The 16,430-nt window shown below is 43.0% G+C and overlaps 1 protein-coding gene across 2 annotated transcripts in view; it reads right to left on the bottom strand.

Annotated features, from left to right (window-relative positions):
- VPS8 (VPS8 subunit of CORVET complex) overlaps positions 1-16,430 on the bottom strand; it is a 166,390-nt gene that overhangs the window by 93,880 nt on the left and 56,080 nt on the right. For both annotated transcript variants that reach the window (XM_085883776.1, XM_085883777.1), the window contains exons 12-17: positions 15,568-15,675; positions 9,411-9,491; positions 9,122-9,325; positions 1,608-1,682; positions 1,241-1,276; positions 834-924 (exon numbers count right to left, since the gene is read on the bottom strand). In XM_085883776.1, coding sequence (XP_085739902.1) covers positions 834-924; positions 1,241-1,276; positions 1,608-1,682; positions 9,122-9,325; positions 9,411-9,491; positions 15,568-15,675 — 595 coding nt within the window. The remainder of the gene's footprint in view (positions 1-833; positions 925-1,240; positions 1,277-1,607; positions 1,683-9,121; positions 9,326-9,410; positions 9,492-15,567; positions 15,676-16,430) is intronic.

Raw genomic sequence — 16,430 nt, 5'->3', positions numbered from 1 at the left:
ATTTTATTTTTAAAAAATTAAAAATAACAAAAAATTGCCAAACTTAATAATGTAATATAATATAATTTGGTCTAACAACTCTAATCCAAAGAACCAAGTACAGACTGGGGAGAAATTTATCACAGTCTTGCTCAGGAAATTTTTTTATTTTGATTTCCCGAACTCTTCACAGAGCGTCGGTGCTGCCATCGCAGTCTCTTTTGGCCAGGGCTACACAAGGTGGTTTGCCAATGCCTTCGCAGTATTGTTTGTCCATGCTCTAACCTTTCAAATGCTGAGCATCAAGTTAGTCGATGTCCATTCCGAGTCTGGGAGGTCGGCGATTCACACCCAGGCCAAGTCATACCAAAGAAAAATGGTAATTTTAAAATGCTTAACGTTCAGCATTTTTAAAAGATAGTCCAAACAGCCATAGACTCACAACCATTGAACAGGATTAATGGCCCAAATGGCATCCTCCTGTGTTGAAGTTCCTTTTAACGGACCTCGTAAATCGACCAGACTCAGTGGAATAATGGTTAGAGCATCCGCTCTGAGTCTCTGAAGTCGGCCGAGTCATAGCAAAGACTTTAACAATGGTACGTGCTGCTTCCTTGCTTGATGCTCAGTATTTAAAAATGATTAATTTTCCTTTGCTGCAGGTCGAGGGCATGGGGGATAAGTCACCTACTACTTCACCCCGAAAATAAAAAGTATGGAGCTATAATTCCCCTCCTACTCCACATCCAAATGCACATACAGTATATCTTCAACATCTCGCAAACACTACCATTTAAGGGCCAATGATGAGAACATTCTGACTGAGCAGCAAGGCCACTTGCGTGATAACCCACCATAGACCGCTCTGGCGGTACCCTGGTAGAAGGTCCAGGCGAGCTCCAGAGCACACTGCCAGTGCTCACGGTGCACCAAAAGATCAATCCGCTACAACAAAATGGGATTAGTGTCAGTGATGGTATAATGAAGTCTTCACCTATTCAGCACTCTCTTTTTATTTTTTTTTAAAGTGTGTGGTGCAGTCGGTAAATTGACAGATTGAGGGACACAATAATCAACACTTCACAAATCTCTCCCATATATTAGTAACAATACAATTGAAGGTGATGGTACAATGATACAATTCACAACCCGTGCCATTTCAAAAAGGAGCAAACAACATTCTCAGAACTAAAAAGTGTCCAAAATAAAGTCCGCCAACAAATTCACATTCATCCATTCATTTTTCAGTAGCTTGGCATACCTCCTTCCAAGTGGTGAGACTGAGAATGTGCACAGCCTGTCGGGAGAGAGATATCAAATGCAGTAACTTACAAGCAAGTTTTCTCCAAAAATGTGAGAATCAGCAGGTCGACATAAACAGCCGGTCAAAAAAAAAAACCGAGATGAAGTATGCATGCTTCATGATGCAGCGCCTCTGCTTGGAGTCGAATAAAATTCCACAATGAACTGGACTCAGAATCACACAGCTCAGAAGATAAAACTGTCAACTGGCTATCCTTGATGTAAAACGACGACGCATTCCCAAAGCAAATTAGTAACATGCTTCTTTAACAAAGTTTGAGAAACAAATCTTGGAATGCAATATAAAGAATGGGTTGTCAACGCACCTTGAGTCCCAAGAGGAAGATCTGAATACTATAGTTGCATATTGATTGGTAACATGCCCTCTCTCCCACAAGTGCCTGAGAAGTGACAGCACAGGGTCATTGGTTCATTGGTTCATGGTATTCGAGAACAGATTGTAAGCACAATAATAACTAGAAGGGCACTCGAAAGAGTATACACCTCCGCCAAGCTGAACAGTTTACATTTTGTATCCCAATGATAGGTCAGACCTGGATCCGCACCTCAACCAAAATCGAATCGGCTTGTTCTCATCGCATGACCAACTCACCCACCTCATATTGTTATAACTCTTCCACATCGTTTTTGAGATATTCTGTCCATCATTTTGGCCCCATCGCCCATTGGTGAAGAATCACTTAAAAATTAAAAAAAATTCTCATATCCGGATTCGGATTTTACCAAAATCGAATCAATTCAGCCTTGTCACACACCCAACCTGTCCACTAAGTTTCATCTGAATCCGTCAATTACCTTCTGAGACTAGTGGGCCGCTGGTCAGGGTGGACATTACTACTAATAACAACAACAACAACAACAAGTAGCGGTACATTCAAAGTACAACGCCCCCATGCCAAATAAATAAATAACAAATCCTCCAGCGCGCAACATCGCCGGAGTGCCTTTGGCGCCGGGTGATGCCGCCTTGAAGCACGTGGAGTCGGAATTGGGATGGAATGGTGTACAATAATTGATTAATTGATTAATTACATAATTAAAATAAACGAATAATAATCGTAAAATAATTTAATTTCTGAATCAATTGGAAAATAGCATTCCTAAAACCACCACCGTTTCATCGAAATCTGTAACTTTTTCAAAATTAAGTAATTAATCGAAAAATGATTAATTAATCGATTAATTGATGAATCAATAAATCAAAAAACACCCTTTATTGCCAAATCACTTGGTTCACCGTCGTGTCCAAATTCCGTTGTTTATTCAATGGTTAAAAACAGGGGCTCAAACTCAGGAAATTAAGGTCTCAAGACAGCCAGCTTAATTGCTAAGCCAACACCAGGCTGTCAGGCATGGATTATACATTCGTTATTATTATTGCGTAATGATACTACTATTATTATTATTATTGTTGTAAATAATAAATATATGGTTTGTTACAATGTTATTATTCTTTTTGTTTTCATGTTGTGATTAGAATGCCGTGCCATGGAAGGATCTATGAAGCTGCTTTATACACATTAACATGGCGTGCGTTTAAACATGAGAATTATTCCAGGTTCTTTCTAGTTAATTAGCCGAATCAACTCAGGAGATCATGACGATAATTTCAGTGCATCACACTCCACATCAGAAAGCTCCAATAGAACTAGAAAGCTCCAGTAAGAGTGCGCGCACACGCACGCATGCACACGCACATGCATGATATCACGTTATGTATTGATTTTAGCCTCATCTCTCAATGGTGAAGAATCACTTTAAAAAAAAAAAAAATTATAGCAGGCGGATCCGAATTCGGATCTTCACCAAAATCGAATAAATTCGTCCTTGTCACACATCCAACCTGTCCACCAAATTTCGTCCGAATCCTTCCACAACTTTTTGAGATATCCTGCTCACAAACAAACAAATGACGGGAATGATGAAAATCATGCAAATGACGTCACTGTCACCTTGGCCTTTGACATATATCGTCAAAAAACATTGACGTCCTTACTATTGTCCTTTAGAATCCTCTGGTAAAGTTTGAAGAAGTTTGCCGAAAGCGGTCATGAGATATCGCACTCACAGACAAATAAACAAGCAGTCCTAGACAGGTACTTACGAAATCGTCAACTTGACCTCTGACCTTGTCTAATAAAAGCTGTCTCTCGAGAAGGTAGCGACGCAAACCAGAAGTTTCTACGATGATTCTGTACCAAACCATCAAAAATCGAATGTTTGACCTCACCGTGACCTTGACCTTTGACCGATTTTGACCAAAATTTAATCAGCACTAGCAATCACCCTCCTGAATCACCTGGTGTAATTTGACATTGGTAGCTTCTTCCGTTCTCGAGTTATCGTGCCTACAAACAAACAAACACACACACAAACAAACACACAAACAGATGACGGAAGTCATCAATATACTTACGAAATCTAAAGATTTCGTAAGTAACAAACAAGCCGGTAGGTGGCGATGGGTCGCCGAGCATGGAAATATAAGTAAAGATATAGAGCAAAATGGATGTCATATAGCGGATAGGGAATCACCTTAAGATTATGCATATCAAATCTCATCCAGTTCGATCTACTGATAACTACTCGGTATCCATTTGAATGAAAAGTACCGAAAATGCGGTTTGAAATCGGAAATCCCCAAAGTTCGAGGGGGTGCTGTGGGTGAACAAAGATCTAAATCGAAAATCCGGCTCGATCGTTTGTGCACAATGTATTCCAGACGATTAGTGTGAATTTTCATGACCATCCGACCATAACCCTAGGAGGAGTAGCATTTGGCGTGAATGCACCTCTAGCTCTCGCATCTTATCGATTTTTGCACAAATTGACCTTTGACCCCTGACCTAAGCGAAATCGGTCAATATGTCCTGAGGCAAAGTTGTAGTCCTCATTGAGTCCCATGAACCTGCAAAGTTTCATTCGTATCGATGCACTCACCTGGTCACTAGGGGGCCTTTAATTTTCGCACATACCCTAATTGTAGGAGGTGCTGCGGGTAAAGTATTTCATATATCACAAAAACCGGAATATATTTGATAGAGCATCACCTGTAGATCATTCGTGCCAAATTTCATAACCCTACGTGGGATAATGGCTTTCGGAATTGATTGCCTGTGAACGGTAGCGATTTTGAAGGTTTTTTGGTTGTTGCTTGGGAACCAAAGCGTCCCTAGCAGCCATCACAATTTCCAAAGCACTAGGTCATAAGATGTACCTACCACCCAAGTTTGGTCAAAATCCGCCCACGTTTACTACCAATTATGCTGATGACAAACTAACAAACATCCAAACAAACAGACAGATTTACTGACAATAAGGATCACCTATTTCGGCGACCCAACATACGAGACAGACCAACATATGATTAAAATTATAAATTTTCGTCATAAAAAATAAACAGACAGGGGTGAATACATAACCTCTGTCCACCTTCGGTGGTGGAGGTAACAATAATGTCGTGTTCAGGCCTATTAACACTGACCTGGATGGATAGCCAAATGGTTTTCACTCAGAAGCGAACAGCCGAGATTCTCGACGATGACGCGCACACACACACACACGGGTTTATTCTCGAACCCACAACGAGTAAACGAACACAAGTAATTTCAACAAATAATGGTTTAATAAAAATGAATCGACAAATGATCGTAAAAATAACTCGATGAGTGATAAGGAAATAACTCAGAGTGTGAGGTCATGAAATGTGAGGTAAAACTAAATCCTAATTTGAGACGTCTCCACTCACTCACAAAAACAGACAAGGTGAAAGATAAAGATAAAATAAATTCCTCCGTTTATGTTGGCACTCAGCTTTGCGTCCAGAAATGGCCTTGAGGAGCCTGGTGGTCGTCGAACCTCGAAGCCACTGCACAAGAAAACGCACCAAAATGGCACCAAGTCTCTCCTCACGGCCACGTCCATGAGGTAATGCATGTGGCGGTCTTCAATGCCAGGAGCCCACAAACTGCCATACAGTTTCTTTTCACGATCGAGATTGCCACACCGCTCCTCTCTCAGCATCACCCCCACTCACAGCAAATGGCACCGCCTTCTTCCTCAAACATACAATGGCATACTGCTGAGTTATAGCTGAGAGATGCACTCTTCTTCTCTTCCTCCTCTCAGAAAGCGTACACACTTCACGGCCCAGGCGAACTGTCAATGGCTTGCGTCTTGCTCCAGCACACGAGCAAATACAGACAACACGAACAACGAGAATCACGCAGCCTTCGTGACCGTGCCAAGAGAGGCAAGAGAGCGACCCTCTGTGTTCCGACCGCCGTCTCCACTCGATCATTCTCCCCCCAGCATCACACCGACCAATCATGAACCTCAGGGGGAGTGGCCTGCCGTCTGCCGTTCCCAGGAGCGGGCTTTAACATGCTGATTGTGTTCGGACTCCATCAGAAGCCGGGTCTGCCGTTGTTGTAAAATGTGGTCTTTTCATGGCTGTCTTTGTAAATGCAAAAACATAGGAAAAGGTCACAGGAGGAAATGACATACATACTGGGAGAAACATGCCTTAAACCCTACCCAGTTAACACAGCACCACTCCATGTGGTGACACTTAAACAACCTTAAGCTCACAGTTTCCCTACTTAATTTACTTCGAGATGTCTCCCATTAGTCCACGAACCATGCTATGCTATCCTATCTTCACTATGAGATTCCTCCACCTACCCCTACAAACATAACAATAAGAAAAAGAACAAGAACAAGAACAAGAAGAAGAATAAGGAGAAGAAAAGCACTCCATTCACATCTTCAGATGAATATGGCTGCAGAGGCAGATTTTCCTTGACTCGGAGGCACAATACTGTTTGGGTTGCACTCCGACACAGGATACCATCCATCCATTGGAACCATACTCTGTACAGAGCCTCAGTGCTCCCGACGCAGTTTCCTGGGCTATTGGGCATAATCCTGGATGGGTTGCCACTCCGACGCAGGATACTCAAATGGCTCAATCATCTGAGCAAGCTGGTACTCATTTTGCTGACCTCGGAAGGATGACAGGCTGAGTCAACCCCACCTGGTATTAATTCAACAGCCAAGCAGGATTTGAACTCGGGACCCTAGGATCCGAAGCCTACCACCCTAACCATTAAGCCAACACCAGGCATACGGGATACCTGAATGGCTCATTCTTCCCAATAAGCTGGTCCTAATTTTACCGACCTAAGAAAGATGACAGCCTGAGTAAATCCATCTGATGTTATTTTAACAAGACAGGGGCCAAACTCAAGACCCTACGATCTCAAGCCAGCCACCTCAGCTGCGAAACTAACACCACGCCCAAAGCACAATAACCCGCGGACAAATTCCTGTCAGATTTTATAGAAACTAGTACGTGCCCGTACGTGCAAAAAATAAATTAATTAATAAATAAATAAACTTTCAAACCGTGAGCCAGAAACGACAACCACACAGGCCGTTCCTTCGCTCTCGTAAACGACTGGATTGGGGCATTGTGTTAATCTATAAATGCGCAGAAGAAATCGAGAAATTATTAGAATACAGTAAATCATCACTATCCGGAAGTGGTGCGTGCCGGTACGGAATGTTCACATCATTCCACGAATTATCGCTTGCATTGAAGTAACAACTGCTGTGATACTTCCACACACAGAGTTAATTAAAATCCAAATTAAAATCAACTTTACCTCCCCGTCTTTGCTTGCCATGACATTCGCGGCCATTGATCAATGCCACTCCTACGCCACGGTAACTAAGGCGCCCTTTCCCCATCTGCCACGCCTAACGCAGCAACGTGGCCTGTCATTGGTTTGGTAAATAAATGGCCATAACTTGAGAACCACTTGTCCGATTAATATCAAACCTTGAAAAGGCACATACTCAGGTCCCCAGCAATATATCTGGCAAGTTTCAATTAGATCAGACCGGTGGTTGTTGAGAAACACACACAGACACACACATATACACACACAGAGATTGCTGGAGTTATAGATAGATACATGCAGAGTGGCAAAGTATTCCAGGCAATGCAAGGTAAAGTCAATCTCTAATCAGGATGAGGTCATGGGATTCTGATCCAATCGCCACAGTGCTCAAGACACTTCAATTTACCTTACCATCAACCACAGAAATATATAATAGAATGGACATGCTGGTGGTTTAGCACAGAATTTCTTGCAGCCATCTTGGAGTATGCATGATGACGGTGCCTTCCAGGAAGTCACATTGCAGCAGTGGGGTGGAATGTTTTGCGATCAACTGCACAAACTACCAAACGCAGTCAAAGCTTCCACAAGTGAGTAGTGATTATTCACAATTTCTATGATGATCCATATTCAGCTATTATGATGCTTGAGTCGCACGATTTATTTAGCGAGGATAATCAGCCTTGCTACGTCAGTGGCATACGAGGTCGGCCGAATGACTATTATTGTCAACATTACTGATTGCATGGAAGCCAGTGAGACTGATTGCATTTGATTGATTGGGACTGATGGTGGGTGATATCAGGCCAATGAGGGGTTGGGGTGGGGGGAAAAAAAAATTCGCTGCCCTGGGGTCCGTTGAGGGGGTAGAGCTTCTCCAGTAATATATTTTTTTAAAACAGTGTAGCGAAACCCATCAGCTCATCCTCACTTCCACATTGTTACATGATTGAAGAGTCATGGCCAGTGAAAGATCACATTATGCTTTGTTTGAAGTCTCACTTTGGTGCGAAGTTAGCCGGGATAAGTGTGGACAAAGTCTTTCACCAAGTGGCTGGTCAGGCGTGACGTTCAACTAAGGTTAGGGCAGGAATGTGTAATTTGCCCAGGGTTCCGGAAATAGCTTGTGGCCTCTTCACGAAGGATACCGTGAGATCTTTGACGTGTCCACCAATGAATGCTTATGGGCACCCTGTTTGAGGTTCATCCGAGGGACGGCACCCACATTGATGAATTACCCAGTGTGCAAAACACCGGGATGATAGTTTATAGCTGGGTCGTGATTCGAACCCAGGCTAGAAAAGAAAAAGCAGCCGCCGATGCATGGACAGAAATGAACTTCAACTTGAATAATAAATTTATCAATACTTTATTTATTTTCAACACCGACTGTGGGCTAAAAAGGCTGCTGCTGTGATTGTGCTTTGTTTATGAGCTTCTTGTTGTTCTAATTTAGGATCTTTATAAAAGAAAGTTATTTTAAAAGTTACAAAAGAGAGAGAAATGGTGGGGGGCGGGGGGGTGGTCAGAAGTGGGGGGTCTGTGAGGTTATTTTCCCCAGGGCCCATGCTGCCTCTCAATGCTCCTGGGTGGTATGGTCAGTGTTTCAGTGAGTATGACTAGTTGGACTCTTATTATACATATCCTGTGCCAACAAAGCCCTCGTTTGTATGCCTTAATGAATTATTGCTCGTCGATCCTGTATGCAAGTCTTGTCGAAGCACGGTGAATCAACCTCTTATCCGTTGAAACTGACCGCCAGAGCTGCTCGGATCTATTATTTAATTAGCAGTTTGATGGCTTTCCAATCAAAATAAATGTTGAGAACATAACGAGTGTTATGAAGCACTCTGTTGATATCTGATGGGCCACGAGTGGAGTATTCATGCAGAAGTATTTCACGAACAATAGCAAGTGAAATGCGACAAGTTCTCCACGGGTTATTCATCTGATATCAAGAGTGGTACACAATGCCAGTTAGGGTTTATGTTTATGCCGTGATCCCTAAAATTTGATGTTTTTGGATGGAAAACAGCTCGGATCTATGACGTCACAGTTGGGATTACATACTCCAAGATGGCCGCCACAAGAGGAATCAATTGTCCCAACTACTTTCCATCCACAGCCACACTCACCAAGGCCTGGCTCACGTTACCACCAGTTGCCAAAGACTTAAAATGGCTGCTGTTGTACACCAAAGCAACACGCTCCAGGTCCAGCGTCTGCAGATCTTCAACGCACATCACCCCGTCTGTTCCACCATCCCTCGAAAGCACACGTTCAATCACATGCAGCCTCTCATGGCAGTCAAGGACAGCCAGCACACGTGAGGTTACCCACTGTTAGGACAATAACACAATCAGCAGCCGTGAGAGAAAAATAATTCTCTTGTGGATAAAACTCTGCGGCATAAACGGAACGAACCTGCAAGCCAATCAGATCATATGGCAAACTGAGCTCACGCAGCTTGCTGAAGCCGATTTCGTCTGGTGAAGAGCAGTCAGCCTGCAATGTGTGCACACGTCATACAGTGAGCTTCATCAGGTGCAGGTCACAGAGCATGTCATAAACAAACATCCTTCTAGACAAAACTTTTTTCTGCTGAACAAGCAATGCAGGAAAAGCTCAGAACCTGAACAATTAATCTCTAGACAAATCCTACAATTACAGCTGCTCCATTTTAATAACATATATTTAAAATCAATTAGCCTGGTGTTGGCGCAGTGGTTAGGGCAGCGGCTTGGGATCCAAAAGGTCCTGAGTTCAAGCCCCGTTGGGCCACTGAATTAATACACCAGGGGGTTGATTCAGCCTGTCATCCTTCCGAGGTCAGCGAAATGAGTACCAGTGTACTGGGCCGGTGTATACCCCGGTTAAAATAGGTGTACCATATCCCTGTGTCGTAAGAGGCGACCAGGGTTGCGTCAGGAAGGGCATCCGGCGTAAAACATGTGCCAAATCACTATGCGGATCATATGGATGATCCGCTGTGGCGACCCCTAACGGGAGCAGCCGAAAGAAGAAGAAGAAGATATTTAAAATCAATTGACAGCATGATAGAAAACCCAAGGTGTAATGTCATGTAATCCTATTTCCATTTACTGTTGATACCACATATTGATCAAAATATCCATGATTTGCTCGTTGGACATGTCTGTGACATTCAATTCAAATCGACATTTAAAGAAAAAAAAAAATCAGCAATTTTTATTTATTTATTTATTTCCCACCAAATTGGCTGACATGATTCCATCTGGGACGTTGTTCAGACACACACACACACACACACACACACACACACACACACACACACACACACACACACACACACACACACACACACACACACACACACAAAAAAAATCTTATGCAACAAAACTAGCATCATTAGGCAATCCCTCTCATTCTTGCATTAAAACAAATGACAACCCACCGGGCACAGGCATCTCTCAACCGTTCATCGGCATTAATCCATACTCGTCACAGACTGCTGGGTAAGCAGTTTTCCCAAAACATGCGGTCATGAAATTGAGCAAAAGTGGTCGCTGATCAAAACATTGACCGAACCTCATGGCTTATGGTCACGTTTAACAGGTGGTTGTACTTTTCTTGTGGTTATCAAAGGGAAATACATCCATGCATTAATTAGGTGGTCACATACAGCATCAAATGTATACAGTACATTTTATTATCGCGTGTATGCGTCGGCATATGTGGGAACACATACCACCATGTACACGCGAGTCATGGCCCAAACTAAGGCCAACGGTATTATTGGCCAATTGGACCGCTGGTCAGGCACGTCTACATGACTCAATTTTCCTCGAGAGAGGAGAATTATAGAGAGACCATCACTGAATTATAGGGAGACCATCACTGAATTATAGGGAGACCATCACTGAATTATAGGGAGACCATCACTGAATTATAGGGAGACCATCACTCAATTACAGGGAGACCATCACTCAATTACAGGGAGACCATCACTCAATTACAGGGAGACCATCACTCAATTACAGGGAGACCATCACTCAATTACAGGGAGACCATCACTCAATTATAGTGAGACCATCACTCAATTACAGGGAGACCATCACTCAATTACAGGGAGACCATCACTCAATTATAGAGACCATCACTCAATTATAGACCACATCACTCAATCGGGTAGTCCACTCAAAGAAGTAGACTGCCTGATCTAATGGACAGTCTAAAACTTTAACTCTTTCCACCAATGGCAGAAAAAGATAGCACCTGCATGCCAGTAATTGCAGGTTTAACTAGAAAGAGCAATCAGAGATTGCAGGCACTCACAATGACTTGGTGGTGGTGGTGTGTTTTGTGGTGTGTAGACGATGCATTGACAATGTAAGGTTATGTTAATACAGAGAACAAACATACCTTTTCGGATTTATCGCATAGATTCACGTTCCAATCGGATACATTTTATAGATGCAGGTATTTTAATGGTGTAGACGCATTTTTACAGTGCATACGTTATCGATGCACCCAAGATTTTAATACATGTACTTTACAGACATAGACGCACTCGCATTCTTAATGGACACACTCGCATTCTTAATGGATACACTTGCATTCTGCATTCTGAAACTCTGACAGGAAGAGATCTAGCAGACACAAAGCCACAACACACTCAGAAGACAAGTTTCTGAGAGTCAACAGCTTGCGTGATAGGCGGCTCACAGGACAGCAGCTTCAAGCACAGCTTCACACTGGTCGAAGTAAGGAAATCTCAGTTTCAACTGTGATGAGAGGACTTCGAGCTGCAGGTTTGACAGGTCAATTGCAGTAAGAAAGCCATGAAGATGGCAAAATAAGAAAAAGAAGCTTGCCTGGGCTTGCCTTCAGTTCATCACACAGGTTTTTGTACGCCGTCGAGTAGGTGAAAGGATGGTTCCTCAGTGTGTGACACCAACGGTCAAACATGGAGGAGGAAGAGTGATGATCTGGGGCTCTTTTGCTGGATGCAGAGTCTGTGACTTGCACAGAGTGACTGGCATCCTGAACCAAAAGGGCGACCACAGCATTTAGCAGTGCCATGCAATATCCTTTGGTCTACGCCTAGTTGGTCAGGGGTTCATCCTACAGCAAGATAATGACCCAAAACATACCTCCAGGCTATGTCAGAACTACCTTTGAAGAAAAGATCAAGACGGTAGGCTTCAAATCATTGAATGGGCAGCACAGTCTCCAGACTTAAACCCCAGAGCTGGTTTGGGATGAACTGGAGAGAAGGATGAAAGCAAAACAACCTCCAAGTGCAACACATTTGTGGGAACTTCTGCAACAGTGTTGGGAAGAACTTTCCGAACAATATTTGATTTCCATTGTGGAAATAATGCCACAAGTATGTTCGGCTGTTATATCTGCAAAAGGTGGCTACTTTGATGAGTCAAAAATTTAGATTAAATTTTGTTCAACAAAACGATTCCATGATTTCTTTTTTATCTGCAATTGTTTATTTGTTCTATACTTTAATTTCAGAGTACATTGACACATTAAACTGCTTAAATTTCAGTAAAAAAATGGAAAAATGGGGGTGTTCTTAAACTTTTAACCGGTCGTGTACTTTATACACACTCACATTCTAATTGTGCATACTTTAAAGTCAGTACAACTGGAATGTTTGCATGTCTATCTAGACATACTCACATTCTAATTGTACATACTGCCGTGTCCAGGGAGTTTAACCCCGACCTGGACGGATGGCCAAACTTCTCCCTTGGAGGCCTACAGCAGAGACTCTCGGAGATTAATTGCACTCACGTGGGAAAACAGTTAAGCGCTGTTCCAGAAGGGCACAAATACAAGGACATAAGCAAATCAAATTAACTAAATAATAATTTAATAACAATAATCAAATATGTACAATGACAATAATTCAAATTACAATAGTGAAAGGAAATATACCATCAGAGATGGGGAATCCCCACCATTGAATGAAAAAGGTCAAACATATTCCAGATAATGAGGGAGGTGAATTGGAAACAAGACACCATTTGCTCATCATCTCGAAAAAGTTCCCCAGGGGTGAGGAACGTAGTAACCAAAAATAATTGAAATCAGATAAGCGGTTTTACATTTATTAGAAAAAACTTTTTTTCAAGATGGCCGCACCAGTCGGCCATCTTGGATCCGACCACGCCCAAAATCAATAGGGTTCTTCCTTTTCAGGTGGTACATGTGTGACAAATTTCAAATCGATATGGCAAACAGTTTATGAGTTAGCGCACTCACAGCTATAAATGTTGACGCCCGGACGGACCGCCGGACGACCTGGGTGACAACAATATCCCCCTTTAGCCACGCGACGGGGGATAAAAAGTGAGGTCGACTAAATCTAAATCTAAATCTAATTGAGGTGCCTCCACACAGACTTAAATACAGACAAGGGGAAAATGAACCAAAGAAAAATCCCTCCTTTCTCCCGGCACTTAGCTCGGTCCAGATGGTCTTTATGGAACGTGGAATCAAGGCACTTCGTAGATGCGCCCAACAAAATGGCGCCAAGCTGCCTTCTCACCATGGTAAGAATGTACGTCAGGCAGTTCCTGAGCAGTAATTAACACCAAGGCTCAGATACCACCCTGCAGCTTCATTTCCCAAGCGAATATGCCGATCGTTCCTCTCTTGCACCTGGTGGCTCACAACAATGGCTCACACGGCGAGATGATTTCTGAAGCCCCGTGAAGAGGCCACGAGGCACGCTCTCCTTCCCTCCTCAGAATCGTACACACTTCACGGTTCAACCAAACCGTCAACGGCCAACGTACTGCTCAGAACACGAGCCAAATTCACACAGCACGAACATGAGAATCATGCAGCCTTCGTCGTACCGACAGCAAAAACAAGACTCCTCCGTGTCCTTTAAACAACGTCCTCCCTCGTCCACGTGAATCTCTTGGTTCTTACTCTCCGCAACCTTCCTATCTGATCTGCTCTTCCCACACCCTCTTCCTCTTCATGCATCTTACGTCACGCCCATCAAACCTGCGCCTCCGGGGCATGGCTTGCTCGCACGAAACCCGGGAAGTTGGGGCTTCTGCCCGCTTGTAGTTGTTTTCGAGACATGTTCCCCACCTTTATTGCTGATTTTGGTTATAAAAACATATGGAAAAGTCACAGGGGGGAAATTACATGCTGGGGAAGTTATCCTTGATCCCTTACAAATTAACACCGAACCACCCCCGTGTGGTGACACGCAACACTGAAGCTCACAATCTCCCTTCTTAGTTACATCGAGATGTCTCCTACACGTCCACGTAACTCTCCACAATCCTTTCTCTACCCAACAAACATTATACTTTGTAGACGTACTCACATTCTAATTGTACATACTTCATAGACATACTCACATTCAAATTGTACATACTTTGTTGAGGTACTCAGATGACAAAGATAACGTAATACTGGCTACCATCAGGTGGCGTTTGTGTCCTACGTCAGCATATTATGTGAGGATGGAGCAACCCAAATGCAACACACTTTCCTCTGGTGAGGGTAATAAGAATGGTGAGAATGAAAATCAAATATGAAAACAATAAATACACTTGCATGCAATAAATTACTACAGAAGAGCTGAGGCACAAATCCTGACAACCTCCACAAAACAAAACACAATATGCAGGTCAACTACTCCTTACCGTAGCCTCGGACATGTAGGAATTGAAGGGAGGATTGGAGTAACGGGGAATAAAAGGAACAAAAAAACCAAGGAAGTGGGACAAATGATAAATTGGGAGATAAAGTAAGGGCTTGTCTTTGCTGATGGTGCAACACAGCATTCAAACCAGCCAGGACACAGGCAGAAGGAGCTTGTTTGGGTCGACACACAGGGGACTCGGGGTACCACAGAACCAATTCTCCAAGCTCACTGAGGATGCCACCGCAAGGATGTGACCGTCATCGCGGTACTGCAGCTGCTCTCATCCATACATCAGTCCCGCTCTCTTCTGCCACACCAACGACTTTTCTTTGCCCTTGTGCACTCCTGGTGCTGTGAAACTCCTCTGCAACTCAAGTAGTTCGTGCTCCAGCTCTTGGGACCGATGAGTCGGCCGTTCAAGTGGTGTTGGCACATTCATCAAGGGATTTTGGAGGGTCTGTAAATGTCACTGGAAGATGGGATCGACCAGGTTAGATAGACTTTGTGGTGTTTTAAGTTAAATTAACCCCAATTAATGTTTGAACTTGCACTATGTCCATTAATGTTAATTAACTATCTCCACAAAGTGTGTTTGCAGATGTGGCATTATTTACAATAAACACGATACGATAAAAGAGGGAGTACTACTCCCCACCATCCATGCAACCAATTTATATTTTTATCTTTTTTTGCCTTTTTTGCAAATTAACCTGCAAAGTACTCCTAATTTTTCTCCAAAATGCAAAAATAATATTAAAAAAATATTGGTGGTGGGGGGGGGGGGTGCAGAAGAGAGGAGGAAGGGGGCAAAAGCTGGACATACTTATCATGTAATAAAAGTGATTTACAGTCAAGCACTATAATCTCTCACCAACAATCCCCTACACATCACGAAAACAAAAATTCAAAGCTCACCAAAAAAAAGTGAACGACGTGTCCTCGACAGAAGGCAAGCAGGGGCTGAACTCGACCACGAGCACACACCATCTGCCAGGCTAGAAGCGGCACGCTGGCAGGAGATGTCTACAGGCAAAACCCATATTATACATTTCACACGGAAATTATAGAGACACCAATCCACAATGTGTTCAGGTAAAAAAATACCTTTACATCTTAACCATAGCTTTCCAGGATACCACGAGGATATAGCTCGGTTTACAAGAATAACAGACAGTGGGTTAAAAAAAAAAGAAAACCATTTTGAGAAAGGTTTTAATCGTATCACAATTATTACAGAAAAACTAAAACGTAACTCGTTAGAGCGCATACCTCCACCAGGCTGAACAATTTACATTTTGTGTCCCACTGATATGCCGAATCTGCTGACCTTAACCAAAATCGAATTGGCTTGTTCTTGTTATCGAACCATCTCACCCACCAAGTTTTGTCGTAATCATCCACAACGTTTTGAAATATTGTGCTATACGTACTTCGTTTTTGGCCCCATTTCCCAACAGTGAAGAATTACTGAAGAATTTTTTTTAATTCTCACATGCGGAACTGGATTTTCATCTTCAAAAAAATCGAATCAATTCAGCCTTGTCACATACCCAACCTGTCCATCAAGTTTTGGCTGAATCAGTCCATAACTTTTTGAGATATCATACTCCAAGACAGACAAATGAAAAATCACTCCTTGAGTGACACTTGGCAAAACAAAACAAAGGGGAATGGCACTTGGTAGAGCGCATACCTCCACCAGGCTGACGTGAACAGTTTACGTTTTGTATCCCACTGATAGGCTGGACCGAGCTGAGAATGAGGATGCCACCGCAAGA

Source organism: Eptatretus burgeri, chromosome 6 (genome assembly GCF_056783735.1).
Source record: "Eptatretus burgeri isolate ZD-2024b chromosome 6, Ebu_testis_v1, whole genome shotgun sequence".
Classification (NCBI taxonomy): Eukaryota; Metazoa; Chordata; class Myxini; order Myxiniformes; family Myxinidae; genus Eptatretus; species Eptatretus burgeri.
This window is presented reverse-complemented; position numbering and strand designations above follow the sequence as displayed.